This window comes from Nannospalax galili, unplaced genomic scaffold (genome assembly GCF_000622305.1).
Source record: "Nannospalax galili isolate Female #2095 unplaced genomic scaffold, S.galili_v1.0 scaffold677, whole genome shotgun sequence".
Classification (NCBI taxonomy): domain Eukaryota; kingdom Metazoa; phylum Chordata; class Mammalia; order Rodentia; family Spalacidae; genus Nannospalax; species Nannospalax galili.
Window position 1 is genome coordinate 488,190 of NW_008339584.1, and position 17,980 is coordinate 506,169.

Genomic DNA, 17,980 nt, shown 5'->3' on the forward strand with positions numbered 1-17,980 from the left:
GGGCCGCACGGCGCAGGCTGCAGTGCGCACGCGCGAGTCGGGAATGAACGGAAGTGTCTTCTTGGCTCCTCCCTCTCACGAACTCCGTTCTCAAGAGCCAATGGGAACTCTCGGTGGAGTTGCGTCACCTGTTTCCGGACCTTTGCTGGCTCCTGTACGTCTTGTGGTTCCGGAGGTCCGGAGTCGCTGGGTCAGAATGCGGTGCACGAGCCCGGCTACCCTGGTGGCCTTTTGCGCTGCACTTCGGGTCTGGAACCCGGTCCCGTCTCAGGGCCTGGAAGCCGGGGTGCGGCCGGGGGCTGACTGTGAAGGTGAGCGGTGTGTGACCTGCTTGCGTGGCGGCGACACAGCGCTCAGTCTAGTCCTTGAACGCTTTGGCTTATCCCAGCCCTGGCTTTAAATAACATGTCACCCAGCAATGCAGTACTGCCCTTCCGTGCCTAAGCAAAAGCTTGTCTGGCCCACTGTCTCCTTGAAGCCCCGTTCTAGTTTTACTGTGAATATTAAATTTCAGGAAAAAGATCTAGTTGATTTAGATTTTGTGCAAACGCTGCCAGATTCGGATGTAGATACGAATGATGCTTCTGTAACTGAGGAGGCTTGCCTCTCCTTGCACTGAAGAGGTGTTTGAAGTTCATACTAATTTGTGACTCCCCAAAGGAAAATAAATTATGTGAGGGTTTCGCAAATTAAAGACATAGATAGCATTGGTTAGAATTTTATAGGTAGAAGTTGCTTTACAAAGGAGTGCATTAATTCCTTGAAAAGGTAATGATAAAAAAGAATGATTCCTTTTTTTGTTCTGTTTGCTTGGCCATCAGAACACCTGGATCCAGGCTTTGAGATGGTTGTGTCTACCTAGTTTTCACAAAAATCAGAAAACTTTTTAGAGGGCTGTTAACCGAAGAGAGTTGTCTAGTCCCTTCCTTTCGAACTATTGTAGCACTTAACCTTCGTGTTTCATTGAAGTACTTGGTTTAGATAGGCATCTTTTGAGAGATGAACTCAACAGGAAAGATACATGTTGAAGGAGTGGTTGAGTGTCGTCTGTACGGTATCTAAACAAAATCTTAATCACTGGTGGTCAGCTCTCTATCAGCAATAATTAAACTTTTCTCTAGAAATTTAAGACCTACATGTTATTTTAAAAATCCATTGTACAAGCCAGGTGAGATGGCGCATGCCTTTAATCTCAGCACTTGGAAGGCAGAGGCAGGGGTATCTTTGTGAGTTTGAGGCCAGCCTGGTCTACATGGTGAGTTCCAGGACAGCTGGGGCTATAGGGAGATCCTGTCTCAAAAAGACAAAAAAAAAAAAAAATCCATTGTAAATAAAGATACTTGTTTTTACTGTTACAATTGCTTAAAGTACTCATTTTTGGATAGGTGAGATGGCTCAGCAGGTAAAGGTGCTTGCTCCCAAGCCTGATGATCTCAGGACCCACATGATGAAAGGAAAAAAATGAACTCCTGAAGGTTGTCCTCTGACTGCCACACATACACCGTGGCCTGTGTGTTCCTGAACACAAGTAGACACAAAAATATTTTTTAAAAATTATTATTTATTTATTTATTTTTATGTGCACTTTATCTTCCTCTTCCCCTCCCTCTCTTCCTGTTTGACCCTGGCATATCTCAGCTTGTCATAGATAGGGACCAGTTGGCAACTGATAGCTGTGTACTCAGGGGTGACGGGCAGCAGCAAGAGCTACGTGGGGGAAAGGTTCTGATAAGACCTTTGAGAGTAGGCTGCTCTTTTATAAGATTTAAAAAAAAGGTCTCATTTTTTTCCTACATATTTAAGCTTCATTTGGGAGGCATGTGCTGTTGATTTGATAAACCATCTGTCATTGATTTTCTGTAGCTTTGGCCTGAAAACATTTCAAATGAGACAGAGAATCTGTATTAATTAAATGAGAAACTTAGCACCTTTTCTAAATTTATTGGAGTCTGTTGTGATTATTGACTTGCATGTCTGGCTAACCCGTGAATATATTTCATTTGTTAGGTAAAGAGGCTGTGTAATCACAGAGCCAGGAATTCCTCTTGAACAAGAGCTAGATTCTATACCTGGCTGTGTTGCTGCTTATGAGCTTTTCTTTTTCAAAAACTTATTTATTTTGGCTGGGCATGGCGGTGCATACTTTTAATCCCAGCACTCAGAAGGCAGAGGCAGCTGGATGTCTGTGAGTTCAAGGCCAGCCAGGGTTACACAGTGAGATCCTGTCTCAAAGCAAGCAAAACAACAACAAAAATTATTTTATTTCTTTTGTGAGGTGGGGCATGAGTGCCATGGTGGGCATGTGGAAGTCAGAGCAAAACTTGTAGGAGTTGGTTCTCTCCTTCCACCATGTGGGTCCTGGGAATCAAACTCAAGTTGTCAGGTTTGGCGGCAGGTACCTTAGGCCACTGAGCCATCTTACCAGCTCAAGTGAGTCTTTCCTATTAGGCACTTAATTTCCCATCAGTGTATAAATTAAAATACTATAGTATACTGTATATAACACAACAGTGGTAAAACATGTGGTCATGGACCACTTGGACCTGTTGATGTGTTTCTGGAGAGTTTTTCAGATTGCTTTCTCATTCATTTTGTTTATCCGGTCCCTATAGATACGTTTGTGAGCACTGCATTTAGGTAATGTGAGATTTGATAGGAAAATTCAATAGTTCCCAGATCTCTTTAAAAGGATTATATTATGGAACTTAAAGCCATTTTGAAGCAATTACAGATTCAAGGATGGAACTGTTTCTGGTGGGGAGGTGGGGAGCTGAGAGCCAAACCTAGGGCCTTGTGCTTGCTAGGCAAGTGTTCTACCACTGAGCTAAATCCCCAAATCCTGCAAATATTCTTAATAAAGAGAACCCTACAGCATGAACAAATGTGACCATTTGATGTTGTTACAGCAGTAAGTACTTGCATGCCAAGAACGTGAAGTTGCTAGCTTGTTAGGTTATCCATGCTGCACTTATTCTCTGCATGGAAGGTCAAGGAATAAACTTGAATTTGTCTTGCATGTGCCACCATTGTCAGAATTCCTTCCTTTTAGAAACTCTTCCCTTGACGGCCTTGACACTGTTTATCCTGTCTTTGCCTCCTGTCTCTGTGTACATGTTCAAATGTCTTCATGAGCTTCTAACCTCTAGATATGGCTTGAATGTTGGAATTTTCCAGTGTTCTGCCTCTGCCCATATTTATTCTGTCCACGTACTCTTCAATGCAATCAAAATCAATCTACCTAACAGTTAGTAAATCCTAACTAAATCCAAGCCACCTTCTTTCTATTCCGGATCTCTTGTCCACCTGCTGATTACTAAACTGCCAGTGTTCGGAAAGCTCGATACAGTTACATTCAAAGTCATCATCCCCCCTTTATTCCCCAGAAACTTATTCCTATGCTATAGGGTCAACATAGTTGACAAGCCTATTCTAGATTTTTTTCTTTCTTCCTTATTCCTAGCAGTCAACTAATCACTGTATCTATTGACTCTACTTTTTGATGGATTCTGGGCTTGTCTTCTTCCCCAGGTCTAATGCCTTGTTATAGACCGTCACTGATTTTGCCCTCTACTGTGTGGTGTCCTTCCTTCCTGCACCATTCTCCCATCTCTAGTACCCTGGGACGTTTGTCACGTTCCTCCCTGGTGTAATGTCTTTCAGTGGCTTCTCAGCTTCCTCCAGATGGCTTCACTGCCTTTGTTTTCCTATAGTGTCCAGCATGTTTTTCAAAGGATTCAAAATTGTTTTGATCTCTACCATGCAACTATTTATTTACTCTTCGAAAGTCAGATGATGTCTCTTACCATATCATTTTCAGAAGCTATTAAGAAACATAGTAGATATTCAATAAGTGAGCAAATTGATGGATATCTGCTGTGGCACAATTTCATGCATGTTTTAGTGAACCAAATGTGTATCTTCAAAATCACAAACTAGAATTCCTGACTTCTCATTTGGATCGCCTTGTCAGGATGACCTCTGAGGTTTAGAAATCACATGAGGATATATTGGGTAAGAGTTACAAGGCTTTGCAGGGTTGTGTCTACTTTGCAGGAAGACAAGAAAGAGGATGCTTAGAGACTTTGATGAATTTTTGCTGACTGGTAGCATTGATCATGACAGAAGGTGCCATCTTTACAGACAATATAATGAATAGTTAAACTGAGCAAGATATATGTCAGGAGGGATCTCATTTTTCACACTGTATCAGTGGCACTTAACATGGTGGCTTAGACATTGAACATTTTCATCATTGCCATTGGAGAGAATACAGTCCCTTTTTTCCATCCTGTCTCACTGGCTGTTCCTTTCAGCCTTTTCTGGGGTCTTTCCCAGTTTCCCAATTTCTTTTTCTTTATCTCATTTATTTTTTATTTTATGTATGTGAGTGTTTTGCCTGCATGTATAAGTGCATCACATGCATGCAATGCCTGCAGAGGCCAGAAGAGGGAGTTGAATCCCCTGGAACTGGAGTTATGGATGGGACTATGTAGGTGCTATGAACCGAACCCAGGTCCTCTGCAAGAGCAGCAAGTGCTCTTAACTGCTAAGCCATCTCTCCAGCCCTCTATTTTCCCAAATTCTAAACAGTGAAATTTCATGAAAATAAGCCCCAGGATGGTATCCTTTAGCCATCTCTTCTTATTCTGTAGAATCATCAATATATTTGAATAATGGTGACTTACACATTTCATATCATCCTAGACCTTACCCTGATTTTCAGATTTTTTAAATTGTGTGCTGTGTAACAACATTTCAGCCAACAATGAACAGGTATACAGTAGTGGTTCTGTAGGATTATGATGGGGTCGAAGTATTCTTATCACCCTGTGATGCCACACCATGGATTTTAATCAATTGTGTTGGTATAGATAAACCCACTGCACTGCTAGTCATATGAAAGTGTAGCACATACACTATGTATGGTACTTAACACATGTTAATTGTAATAAGGGACATGTCAATGGTTTATTTATTTATTTATTTATTTATTTATTTATTTATTTATAGTCTTTTTGAGACCGGATCTCCCTGAGGCCCCAGCTGGCCTGGAACTCACTATGTAGACCAGGCTGGCCTTGAACTCACAGAGATCCACCTGTCTCTGCCTCCCAAGTGCTGGGACTAAAGGCATGGGCTACCGTGCCTGGCTATGTATTTATTTTTAAATTTTTATTTATTATTTTTATTTTTTGTGTATGAGTGTTTTGCCTACATGTGTAAGTGCACTCATGTCGTGCAATGCCTGCAGCGGTCATAAGAGGGCATTGGATTCCCCTGGAACTGCAGTTAGGGAGGATTGTTAGCTGACATGAGGGTCCTCTGCAAGAGCAGTCCGTGCTTTTAACCTTGGAGCCATCTTTCCAGAGCGCTTTTTTTTTTTTTTAAATCATCTATGCTCTTCATACTTAGAAAACTTAACTGCAAGATGGCCTCAGGCAGGTACTTCAGAAGGTGTTCCATGGAAAAATTATACAAGATCGCTCCCTGCTTGCTGTTGACTCTGAAAAGGCTGCAAGGGAGCGAGATGTGGAGGGGCAAGGAGAGTGGAGTCGGCCAACTTGACTCTGTAGGCTCAGGCTAATGTGTGGTTTTGTGCCTTTGATTTTAACAAGTTTAAAAGGCAAAAATTGAACATGAGCTTAGAGGATAACTACACAATATGTTTCTGTTTTAAGCTAAATATTACAAAATAATCAAATAGTTTTTTTTTAAATCTTTGTGAGACAGGGTTTCCCTGTAGCCCCAGCTGGCTTGGAACTTACTTTGTAGACCAGACTGGCCTTGAACTCACAGAGATCCTCTTGCCTCTGCCTCCCGAGTCCTAGGATTAAAGGTGTGTGTCACCACACCAAGCAAAATAATCAAATAGTTTTTTTTAATTACTTAATTTATATGGTGGAAAGGTTACAATGAGCTAAGTTTAATTTATCATGGAAGAAAGAGACATATGTTTTCAAAACATTAGCACAGCCTAAGTGTACAGTATATAGATTCTACAGCAGTGTAAAGTGTAAGTGGCCCTCTCTTGGCTTCCCCCTCACTGACTTTCCCAGCACAACTTCCACTCCTGCAAGCTCCATTCAAAGTAAGGTTCATGTGCAGGTTCATTTTTGCCTCTTCTATTGCATTTTTACTGTACCTTTCTTGATACTTAACATTGAATGAAACCGGTCTACAGTACTTGGTATGGTAATGTCATGATCACCCTGTGGCTGCAGGCTGCATATGGCCTAGGATAGCTCTGAATGGAGTTCAACAGAAAGTCATAATCTACTTGAAACAGTTTAAGATTTTTTTGAGTGATTTTTTTTTTTTGGTAATTCAATTGTGTGGCTCTTGAGCATGAACTCTGTAGATGATAAGGCAGTGGTTGAACACACCTGCCAACCTGCAGCCTACACATAATAGGCTGCACCCAATAGCCTAGGTGTGTAGCAGGCTATATGTAGCATCTCAATTTCTGTAAGTATTCTCTGTGGTGGTTCCACAACAATTAAGTCTCCAGCAAAACATCTTAAAATGTATCCTTATCATTAAGTGATACATAACTATATCTGGAGGTTTTTACCTTGTTCCTACCTGGAGGCTGTTTTAGCTAGGAGTCTCCAGAGAAACAGAACCAGTAAGTAATGTGTGTGGTATGAGATTACATCTCCATCATAAATTGAAAAATCGTAAGTCAAACTACATTTAATATGCCCAGTCTACCAAGCACCACAGCTTTGCAATACAGCATACTGTATAGTGTATGGTATTTATTCTTACGATTGTGAGTTTGACTGGGAGTGGCGACTGACTTTCCAGCATCACATTCTCATTCAGAAGCCCATGGGGAAGAGGACAGCATAAGCGATGGCCAGTTGAGACAAGAGGCAGAAGCAGCATACTTGATAAGATTTCAGGTTTTGGAATTATCAGTCATTATTAGATTTTTATGTTTAAAGAAACAAAAGAACTGATAATATAAATTCAGAGCAGAGGCTGCTAAAGATGTCTAGAAAGAACCAATTAAACCTCTACAAATAAAATTGGTGAGATGAACAGTAGATAAGACACCAGTGAGAAAAGAAATAGTGAATAACAAGAGTTAAAGGTCTGTAAATATAGCTTTGTTGGTAGAGTGCTTACCCAGCATGCGTGAAGCTCTGAGCTTGACCCCTAGCACCGCATAAACCTGGTATGGGGTAGTCACCTATAATCTTAGCACTTTAGTGGTGGAGGCAGGAGGATCAAAAATTCAACTCATCACCAGCTACCTAGATAGTTTGAGGCCAGCCTGGGATACTTGAAGATGAAGAAAAAGATGATAAAGAATGAATTGCTGAGGCGCTGGAGACATGGCTCAGCAGTTAAAAGCACTGACTGCTCTTGCAGAGGACCTGGGTTTTGTTCCCAGCTAGCAATCATCTGTTACTCCAGTTCTGGGGCTCTAATGCAGCTCTTCTGGCCTTCATAGACATGATACAACATGGGTGCACTCATGTGCATGCAGGCAAGACATTCATACACATAAAATAAAAATATAAATGAAATATTGAAAAAGAATTTCTGAGAGATGAAAGGATAAAATAGGAAAGAGATAAAACACAATATAGATAAAGAAAACTCCAACATGTTAATTCAATTTCCAGAAGGAAAGGAGAAAGGATGTATGTATTAGTGTCTTCTTTCTATGATAAAAAAAAATCTGACAAAAGCAACTTAAGTAAGGGGATGTCTATTTTAGCTAACAGTTTGGGGGTAGGGCCATTGTGTAGGAGAAGGCATGATGGCAGGTGCTTGAAGTAGCTGGTCACATCAATCAACAGTCAGGAAGCAGAGAGAGCTGAATTCTGGCGCTCTTCTCTCTCTTTTTGGCCCAGGACCCTAGCCCATGGGATGGTGGTGTCTACATTCGATGTAGATCTTCCCTCCTTACTTAAACCTTTAACTTTCATTCTTTAGTTAAGCCTGATCTCTTCCTACTGTTTTCCCAGGGTTCTGGCTCTAATGTCAGGGCTGCTGTTCACAAACTTGAGTTCTGGCCTTGGTTTGCGTCTCAGCTTGCTTCTTCAGACACTTGTTCACTTGGGAAATCAGCTTCCTCCCACCGCAGGGGACAACGTGGACCCAGAGGCAGACTACTTGGGACCTTGTAACCTTTCTACCACTTAACAAGTTAGGTGACCTCTCTTTGACTCAGTTTCTCTCTCTGTAAAGAGAGAATAATAAAGGATACCTTAGCTTTGTTGTGAGATTTGAATGAGTTACATGAAATGCTTGCAACAGGGCCAGCAGCCATCATCACTTGACAAATGTTAACATGGTGTTAACCTGCCTGTGCTTCTTTTGTGTTCTGCCCTTTCCCTGACTCTAGACAACTGGGATTGAATATGGTTGTTTAAATTGGGATCAACTCCAGGTTCTTGATGGTGGCACAAAAACACTTGTCCAGACTACTAAGGGGCTTCATTCAGTACTGCAAGAAACAGTGATCCTCACATCCTGTAAGAGTGCTGGAGCCCCGGAGAAGCGACAGCGAAGCAGTTTTATTTACGACTTTGTAAGGCAGGCATCAGCAGGCATGCCGAGTCAGTACAGAGAACAGTGTATACACCCTGAGTGCATGACCCTTCCTCCTTTTTTTTTTTTTTTTTTTAAAATAATCAGAAGGGTACAGTCTTGTGCATCATCGGGGTCTTGTTTTTCCCTATTTCTTTTTACGTTTTTTTTCTTTGCAACAAAAATTGTGTATGGATCCATCTCTACATTTTATATCCTTTCTGTTTTAAAACTTACCAGATGCATGACCCTGCAAGCAAGCTTGCCTGTAATTTTCAAATCTAAGCTTCTGGTTTGCAAAAGTGTGTGGGTAGATTAACAGAGTTTGGGTGGGTTTAATAACTAGACTATTGGGCATTAGCAAGGGTTTATTGTTGTCTGTTCATTTTTAACTGGGCCTAAGCTGGCTTGAGGCATCTTTGAAAATCAACCGTCAGATGTGAATTCTAACAAAGATATAATACCTATTCAGAACTTTTCTCTGTGCCTAAGAAGTTATTCTATGGTCAAATCCTGTAAGAAGGTATCTTGTTTTTTAGGGTTAGCCAAAATTTGTAGAAAAGCTTTCATTTTATGTGGAATTTGGTTCCAAAGATTGATTAAATGATGATTCAGGAAGCTCAGAGTAAGTGTCCATTCATTCATGGCCTTAGTAACAGGCCCCCAAGTAATTCGTAGGGTTTGACTCCATGGTCACAGTGCACTGAATCATACCAATATGTTTTCATTTGGTGGGTGGGTCACAGACATGGGTGTGACAGAGATGAAGTGCATACAGAACTATTTATTCCTTCTAGTGTGCAAAGAATTCTTGAACCGATTCTACAACTCCTTGATAGCCAGAGGTGTAAACTTTTCTTTGGACATCATAGAGAAAGAACTAATTAGCTTTTGCTCAGATGCTAATGGAAAAGAAAACCGCCTGGTATGGTACAATTTTACCTTTCTTTTTATTTTCCTGTGTGCCTCAAGAAAACTGCAAATAGTTCCACTTTTCAACTTAGAGTTGGGTGCTCCAAACATTCATTATGGACAGAAAGCAGATATCAATCTTGCAGGGAAATATAATCCTATGGATTTTTAATCCAGGTTGTATTGAGTTTTCTTTCTGATTCAATCCCAGGTGAACACTTTTACATTCTCTTAGCTGAAATTGTAAATCTGAATTTATGAAGAGAATTTGCTGTTGGAAGAGTGGGTAGACTTTTTCATTTGTGACTGAGACAGTCAGTCAAATTTATCAAAACATTTCATAGTATCATTCACATGTAATTAATGAAGTATTTATATTTTGTTTTTTAGATTATGTTTCCTGGATTTAATATATGGCTTGTTTCAACATTGTGTTTTATATCAATAAAGACAATTTCAGGTTGATTCCATTTTTTTTTCTGTCACATTGAGCCAGCTGGCCTGGAACTCAATATGTAGACCAGGCTGGCCTTCAGCTCACAGAGATCCAGTTGCCTCTGCCTCCTGAGTGCTGGGACTAAAGGCGTAAGGTGTGCACCACCACACCAGCAGTTCCATTTTTCATCATCCTGGGCATGGAACCCACAGCCTTGTGCATGCTAACTACGAGTTAAAGTACCACTGAGTTATAGTACCATTGAGTTAAACCCCCAGAGCCTGTTCAATTCTTTTTTTTTTTTTTGCCTAAAGTAGCCATGTTGAATTTGTCAGTAAATCTACATCATTCGTTGCTTACCACTGACTGACACTCTTGTGTCTTGCAAAACTCTTGTCATTTGTTTGTACTACTGAGTTTTATATTTTTATATGTAGAAATTTTAAGCCAGGTAGCTTGCAAGGCAAGGTAGTGTTAAGTGATGGACGAGGTCATGGATGTGACAGCCAAACCCTGTCTCTTGCTGGCAGGGTGAACTTTGGCAGCCCTGGTGCAATAAGGGGATAATAATAGCACTCACTTCACAGGATCTCTGTGAGCAGTAAATAAGTTAATGCCTTTCAGAGAAACCAGTAAATGTGGAAACAGCCAGTAGCTCAGTGTCTTGTGCATTGTAAGATACTTGTAATTTAGGTGATCAGAGGGCAGGAGAGTTGGCTCAGCAGTTAAGAGCACTGGCTACTCTTGCAAAGGACCCATGTTCAGTTCCCAGCACCCACATGGCAGCTAACAACTTCTGTAACTCCAGTTCCAGGGGCTCTGACACCCTCTTCTGGCCTCTGTGGGCATTGCATGCATTGGTACACTTACATGCATACAGGCAAAACACTCATACACATAAAATTAAATTAAAAAAAAAAGATAATCACAAGGCTGGAGTCACTGTCTTCTGGTCCTTAGTCAGCTGAGGTTAAAAGTTGAGAGCTGGACTAAGAAAACGTGGCTAATCCCTGCTTTACCCTGCACTACTTGGTTTTATCATTGCCAGGAACACTAAATTCTTAGCATTCTCCTTCAGTGCTATTATCTAGGAGCCACCAAAGATGCAGCCACCAAGATCCTAAGTGAAGTCACACGCCCCATGAGTGTGCACATGCCAGCAGTAAAGATTTGTGAGAAGCTGAAGAAGATGGACAGCCAGATCTGCGAGCTGAAATATGGTATAACCAGAGCCAAGTGTTTTTTTCCAGTGTGTCCAATGTGTTGCCAAGCTTTGAAGCATGGGGCTGTGCTTTCTAAATGTCAGGCCTCAAAGAAAGGAATTCTCCACTCTCTGATAGGTTGCTGGGCTGATGAATGGTGCCTTGTGCCATAAGAGCACCAATGAGGGAAAGGAAATAAACTAATGTGCTGATAATAATAATAGTAATAATAATAATTACCCTTCTGTCAGCTTTCAATTTTAGGAACTAGGTTATTTCCATCAAATCAGGTTTTGCCAGATGAGGTAGCTTCTCAGAAGTGCCTAATAAGCAGGGGGGGGGCACTGTCCTATTTAAAATGCTGGCTTTGGCCTTATAAATTTCACATGGTTAGATCTATTCTTATACTGAGGAGTTGTATCTGGGCCAGCCTTTTGCATAGATGGAGTCGGTATGATCAAAGGCTGGGGAATTTCTTCCTTCAGCTGTCCTTAACATCTGAAATCCCACCAATGCATACGTCATTGTTAGGTGGTTACACACCTGCCATATTGTTGCAAACTGAGCAATTAGCAACCACTCTGAATCATTTTAGTCTTCTCAGCCCTTATTTCTCATACTACCCAATATGCCTTTGCACCATAGCTACACAGCAAACTTTAAATAGGGTTAAGGCTGAAGGTATCAAAGACAGCCTATTTCTTGGTTTGCCAAGCACAGACCCTAAATTCCAGGGTGGTTATTATGGGTAAGCGTCCCTTTTTATTGACTTCAAAGGAATGGGGTAGAGGCAGGAAGCCCTGAGTCCATATAAAATGTTTACAGATGAGACAACCATATGCTGAGGCTTTCATTCAACTAATTTATTTTGGAAGACTTGTACATGTGGGGGTTGGTCTTATAGGGCTCCTTAAAATATTAGAAAAAGTATCAGGTATTATTGGAATAAAAGAGAATACTTACTGATATTTTGGCAACGCTGGCCACTAGAGGCACTAGGGGAGCCAAAAACTAATTTTTGTATTGACTTTTTTTCTTGTAATTTTAGAGTATCATTAAGTTCCCCTTTTGATGTTTAATGCCAGTTACCATCTTTTTTTCTAGAAAAAAATGAAACTATTGGAATTTGCATGAAGCAATTTTTCTCCTTCAACCACATCTGTTGAATAGATCAATAGTTATAAAATATTCTCAGCTTATTGATGGGAAGAAGATGAGCTATCATGGGGATCTTTGCACTGTAGGCTACTAATAACTGGGCTATCAAAGTCCCTACTCTAAAATGCATTCTTTCAGGCTAGGCATGATAGTGCATGCATGTAATCCCAACAATTTAGAATGCTGAGGTGCAAGGATAGTCCTAAATATGGGCTCAACCTAGTCTACATAGCCAGTTCCAGCCTAGCTATAGAGTGACACTTTTTCTAAAAAAGCAAAAATCAAAACAAACAATAAAAACAGTATTATGGGGGTTGGAGAGATGGCTGAGTGATTAAAAGCACTCAATACTCTTCCAGAGTACCCAGGTTCAGTTCCAGTATCCACATGGCAGCTAACACCTTTTCTTAACTCCAGTTCCAGAGGGTCCACTAACCTAGCATCGGCAGGCACCAGGCATGCACTGTAGGCAAAATACTCATAAATATTAAAAAAAATCTTTAAAAAACCCAAAACAAAACAGTATTCTGCTAAGTCAGCCACAAAATGGTTAAGTGTATAGTTCGAGTATGTTTTGAATGAGGAAAGTGTCATTTGGTTTTTGACCTGAAAGAATTTTTTTTAGCAGAATAAGGGTTATTAAAAATTAAGGGTTTCCTGAAGCAGAGTGTAGATGACAGTTCAAATTAAAAGTGAAAATCTTTAAAATTAGAACACACTTACTGGAAATAATTTTGACAAGTTAGTTGACAGTTATTAGGTTTTTCTATTTTCCTTTTATGAGACAAAGTCTCACCTACTCTAGGCTAACCTTGAATTCATTATGCAGTCACGGCTGGTCTTGAATTTCTGATCCTCCTGCTCCCACATCCCAGGTTGCTGAGACATAGGCATGCACCCCTACTCCTGGTTTATTCCATACTGGGATCCAGTTCAGGTCTCCTGCATGCTAGCCAAGTACTCCAGTAACTGAGCTACGTCCCCAACCCCAGGTTTTTAATGTTTTTAAAAGTATTACTATGTATGTTCTTATATGAAGAGGGAAAAAGCAAGAACTTTAAAAATAAGTCAAGTTAAAAAAAATCCTTGGCTGGCACTAATTGTTTAATAAGGAGATGTGAGGGTTCAGGGCATAGACTTGGCAATGAGGGAGGGCAAAGAGACTTTCCTTCAAAAGAGCACATCTACCCTTTATGGACAGGGAAATTATAATCATGTGTGTTATAGATGAGTTTAATTTTTTCTTGTTTTGGGACATGATGAAAGAAATAACTGAGTTTTCAATATTCTCTGCAGATAATCTGGAAGCAGGTTATAGTAGTTTTGCTGGAGAAATTAGAGGGTGACGTATTAATTTCAAGAATTTTGGGAGCCAGGTTGGCATGTAATAACTAGTGTTAGAGAAGTGGGCACCACAAGGGGATGCAAATGATCATTGCATTCAGTAATCCCATAGGGCAGGGCATCAGATGAGTTTGGGTGGATACCCAAAATAATTTAGCATCACTGGTAATGTTCCCAATTTCACTCACAGATTTGGATTTCTCTACATTCCTGTTTTTGTTGTTGCTGTTGTGTTTTGAGACAAGGTCTCCCTATAGCCCCAGCTGGTCTGGAACTCCCTATGTAGGCTAGGATGGACTCCATCTCATAGTGATCTGCTGCCCATGCTTCCTGAGTGCTCCATCACAGCTGGTCTTCTTTACGTTTTTACAGGAGACTCTACAGTGTTCTATCTACCTTTGTGAAGATATGTCTTCTATTAAAGATGGACCATAACTCGCTGGTTCATGCCTTTCAGTTGGCCACAAGCAAGGCCATGCCAAAGACACTATCTCTCTTAGTCTTTCAACCTTGGGAACAGCTATTAGGGTACAGTTTAAGAAATGCTGATTTTGAGAACTCTGTAGTTACCCAGGCCCTTGTTTTGATGCAAGTATAATCCTTTAGAGGGAAAGTCAGAATGCAAATTATCCTAGTAGATTTATGCAGTTGCTTTTTCATATACTCAGAATTGGCCCTGGGAACCTGTCAGATGATAACTCTTCAGATGTTCAAGCCCATTAATAAAATGGCACAGCATTTGTGTAGAATCAATACATATCCGACTCTAGACTTTAAACCGTCTCCAGATTTTTTTGCATTCTATTATACAATGTAAATGTTACATAGTTTTTTTTTATTACTATTACATTTTAGTTTATTTATTGTGTGTGCACACGCATGTGGTGGGGGACTGTGTCTGTGCTACAACATACATGTGGAGGTTAGAGGACAATTTGTGGGAGTTGTTTCTCTCCTTCCACCATGTGGGTCCCTGGGGATCGAACTCATGTTGTCAGGCTTGGCAGCAAGTACCTTTACCTGCTAAGCTATCTCATTGGTCCATAAATTGTTGTTATACTGTATTGTTTAGGGGATAATGACAAGAAAAATCTCTGTATATCCTGTGCAGATTCAGTATTTCCCTCCCTGAATATCTTTGGTCCATGACTGTAGGATCCAAGGGTGCAGAACTCAGTGATATGGAGAACTAATAAGGATATGTATTACATTTTCATTGGGTATGTCTTGTTTCCCATGGAAATGGAAGGTTGGTGCCTTCCAACCTTAAACAATTGTTTCATGTCAAATGGGATGAAGTAAGTGAGTCTCATGGGATTTTTGTGTTTTGTTTCTTACCTGTGCTTTCTTTTCTGGTACTCAGAGAAGAAATGGGACTTGGCATCTGCGGACCTGCGGAAGATGAGAGTCACAGAGCTTAAACAGATCCTACACAGCTGGGGGGAAGAGTGCAGGGCCTGTGCAGAAAAAACCGACTATGTGAATCTCATCAAAGAGCTGGCCCCCAAATATGCAGGGATACGTTCCGGAACAGAGCTCTGAAGCTGGATGCCAATATACTGTGGATTGTAGTTAGAACAAAATGACTCTGTTAACATATGAATGTGTTGGTTAAGGATAACCAGGAATTGGCCTGTGTTGAGTGTCAGATTTGTCTTGCTATTATACCTCAGAATTTTGTTGCTTAGGCTTATGACTAACCCCGTGCATACTGCTGGCTCCTCACATTTGCAGTGTGCCAAAACCTAAAAGTGCCTTTCTTGAATCTTTCCTTCAAAGGCAAATTGGTTTCTTTTGCATTGCTGTGACCATAATACCCAACAGAAACAACTTAGGGGAGGAAAGATTTATTTTGGCTCATGGTTTCAGAGAGTTTCAGTCCATTAGATCAGAGAAGGCATGGTGGAGCATCTCAAAGCATCGTGGCAGGAGCATGTGAGAGAGGCTGTCTGATCACGGAGAACCAGGAAGCAGAGTGATACCCAAATTAGCGGCTAGGCTATAACCTTCAAACCTTAATCCTAGTGACCTACTTCTACCTAGTGACCATCTTCTGCCACAGCCTCCCAGATAGTGCCACAAGCTGGAGAACAAACATTGACAATGGATTGATGGAGGGATATTTCAGATCTAAACCACAACAGAAGGATGTTGTAAGTTATCATTGCTGACTCACGTGAGCTACTGAAAATTGATGGAGTAAATAGATTCTAAGAAAGAGTATTCATGTACATCTCTTTGTACAAAATCCTAAAATTAAACACACTGGACTAGGAAAAAAGGAACAATAGCTTATCTAATGTACAACTTCAACTCCGATAATTACCTAATATAATGACAAGTTATTAAAAATTAACTTCCATTTTTTGACTACAAATCAGTCTACATATTTTTTCTGTTTGGTATGGTAAGTCAGGATGTATTAGTTACCAGGCCAGCCTGGTCTACATAGAGAGTTCCAGGCCAGATGGGACTACAGAGAGACTGAGTATCAAAAAAATCTCTTATGCTAATAGTGGGACACAATACCTGACAAAATAATGTAAGGAAAGAGGGTTTAATTTGACTCATGGCTTGAGAGTACAATCCATCATGGAAGCAGGAGTGTGAGGCCCTTAGACACATGTCCACATTCTAGAAGCAGAGAGAGGAAAGCTGGTGTTCAGCTAGCTTTCATTGCAGGACCCCAGACTAAGGATGGTGCTGCCCACATTCAGGGTGGGTCTTCCCTGATCAGTTAAACCTCTCTGGGACAGGCATGGTGCACACCTTTAATCCCTGCATTCGGGAAGCAGAGACTAGTGGATCTCTGTGGGATGGAGGCCAGTCTGGTCTACATAGAGAGTTCCAGGCCAGATGGGGCTACAGAGAGACTGAGTATCAAAAATAATCTCTCTGGAAACACCCTCAACACCCTCAACAACATACCCAGAAGTATGTCTGCCAGGTGATTCTAAACCTTGTGAAGTTAACAGTCAAGGTTAACCATTGTACAAGGCTACAGGAAGTTGCTCTTTCCCATCAAGAAAACTGACTTAAACTTACTTAAAGAGCATAGATCAAGAATCCACAGAAGGGTAGTCAATGTTTGGGAAAATTATAACGATCCTCACATTGCCAAGTGACCTAAGGTATGTCACAAGGTCCTTCTTCATGTCGTACAGTAGATAGGCTTTTGATAGAGGATTAACGTACAATACTCAGAGCACATGCAGTCAGCTGGGAGCTTCACTGGTTCTAATGCTATTTTATCAGTTTTCAATATTTGCAGTTTCATTTTCTGGCCACAGAAGAGTAGAAAGCCCATGGTAGAAGTTGCCTTTGTGTGGTAGGTGGAGCTGTGGACACTCACAAGAGTACTTCCTTGAAACCCTTTCTAAGGTGATAGGAATGTCTCATATCTAGACTGGGCAGTGACAGGTGTCATCAGCACACTCATATGGTAGCACAATTTAGATCTTGACCTTTTATTATGCATGAATTCTATCCAATAAGCTGCTGTAAAAAGTATTTGGAGATTACCCAACAATTGATAAGAAACAACTTGTTTGTTTAAATAATTGAATCTACTCGCTGGGGATCCATTTGTAGAGTGGAGAAGAATTTTCCAGACTATAAGTATACATTAAAAGCATGAGGGTCACTTAAAAGATTATTTTTTATTTATTTATTTTAATTTTATGTGTGTGTGTTGCCTGAATGTATATAAGTACACCCATGTGTGCACTGCTCGAGGTCAGAAGAGGGCACTGGATCCCTTGGAAATTGAGTTCCAGATGGTTGTTTGCTGCTATGTGAGTGCTGTGAACCAAACCCAGGTTTTCCGCAGTGTTCTTAACCACCCAGTCATCTCTCAAGCTCCTGAATTGTATTTAAAAAAATTTTAAAGTTAATTTCTTTAAACATAAAAATTTTGTGATCTATTTATTAGTTGTACTTTGAGCTTTTCGTAAAACTTATGGCTTGAGCCGGGCGTGGTGGCACATGCCTTTAATCCCAGCACCTGGGAGGCAGAGGCAGGTGGATCTCTGTGAGTTCAAGGCCAGCCTGGTCTACATAGTGAGTTCCAGGACAGCTGGAGCTACAGGGAGACCCTGTCTCAAAAAAAGACAAAAAAAAATACCACTTTATGGCTTGAAAATAATGTCCTCTGATTTCAAAATTAGGTCATATTTCTGTGTCATTTTTTCAGGCTATAAATCTAGGTAAAAGGAACACTGCTTAGTAGGTCATTCAAACCAATGATACTGTCTTTTAAAAATTTTTTAAAATTTGCTTGTTTTTTTGGGGGGGGCAATGCATCTTGGTACAGTGCATATTCTCAGTCAATGAATCTGGGGCAGGACCTAGAAATCTGCATTTCCCATGTATGCACACAGTGTAT

At 40.7% G+C, this 17,980-nt stretch overlaps 1 protein-coding gene across 1 annotated transcript; it reads left to right on the plus strand.

Annotated features, from left to right (window-relative positions):
• The first annotated feature begins 143 nt into the window (after positions 1-143).
• Cdnf (cerebral dopamine neurotrophic factor) lies at positions 144-15,861 on the plus strand. Its single transcript, XM_008834348.2, has 4 exons — positions 144-311; positions 9,342-9,469; positions 10,971-11,112; positions 14,960-15,861. Exons 1-4 carry the CDS (start codon positions 197-199, stop codon positions 15,136-15,138), a joined length of 564 nt encoding a protein of 187 aa, XP_008832570.1. The 5' UTR covers positions 144-196; the 3' UTR covers positions 15,139-15,861.
• Positions 15,862-17,980: the final 2,119 nt, after the last annotated feature.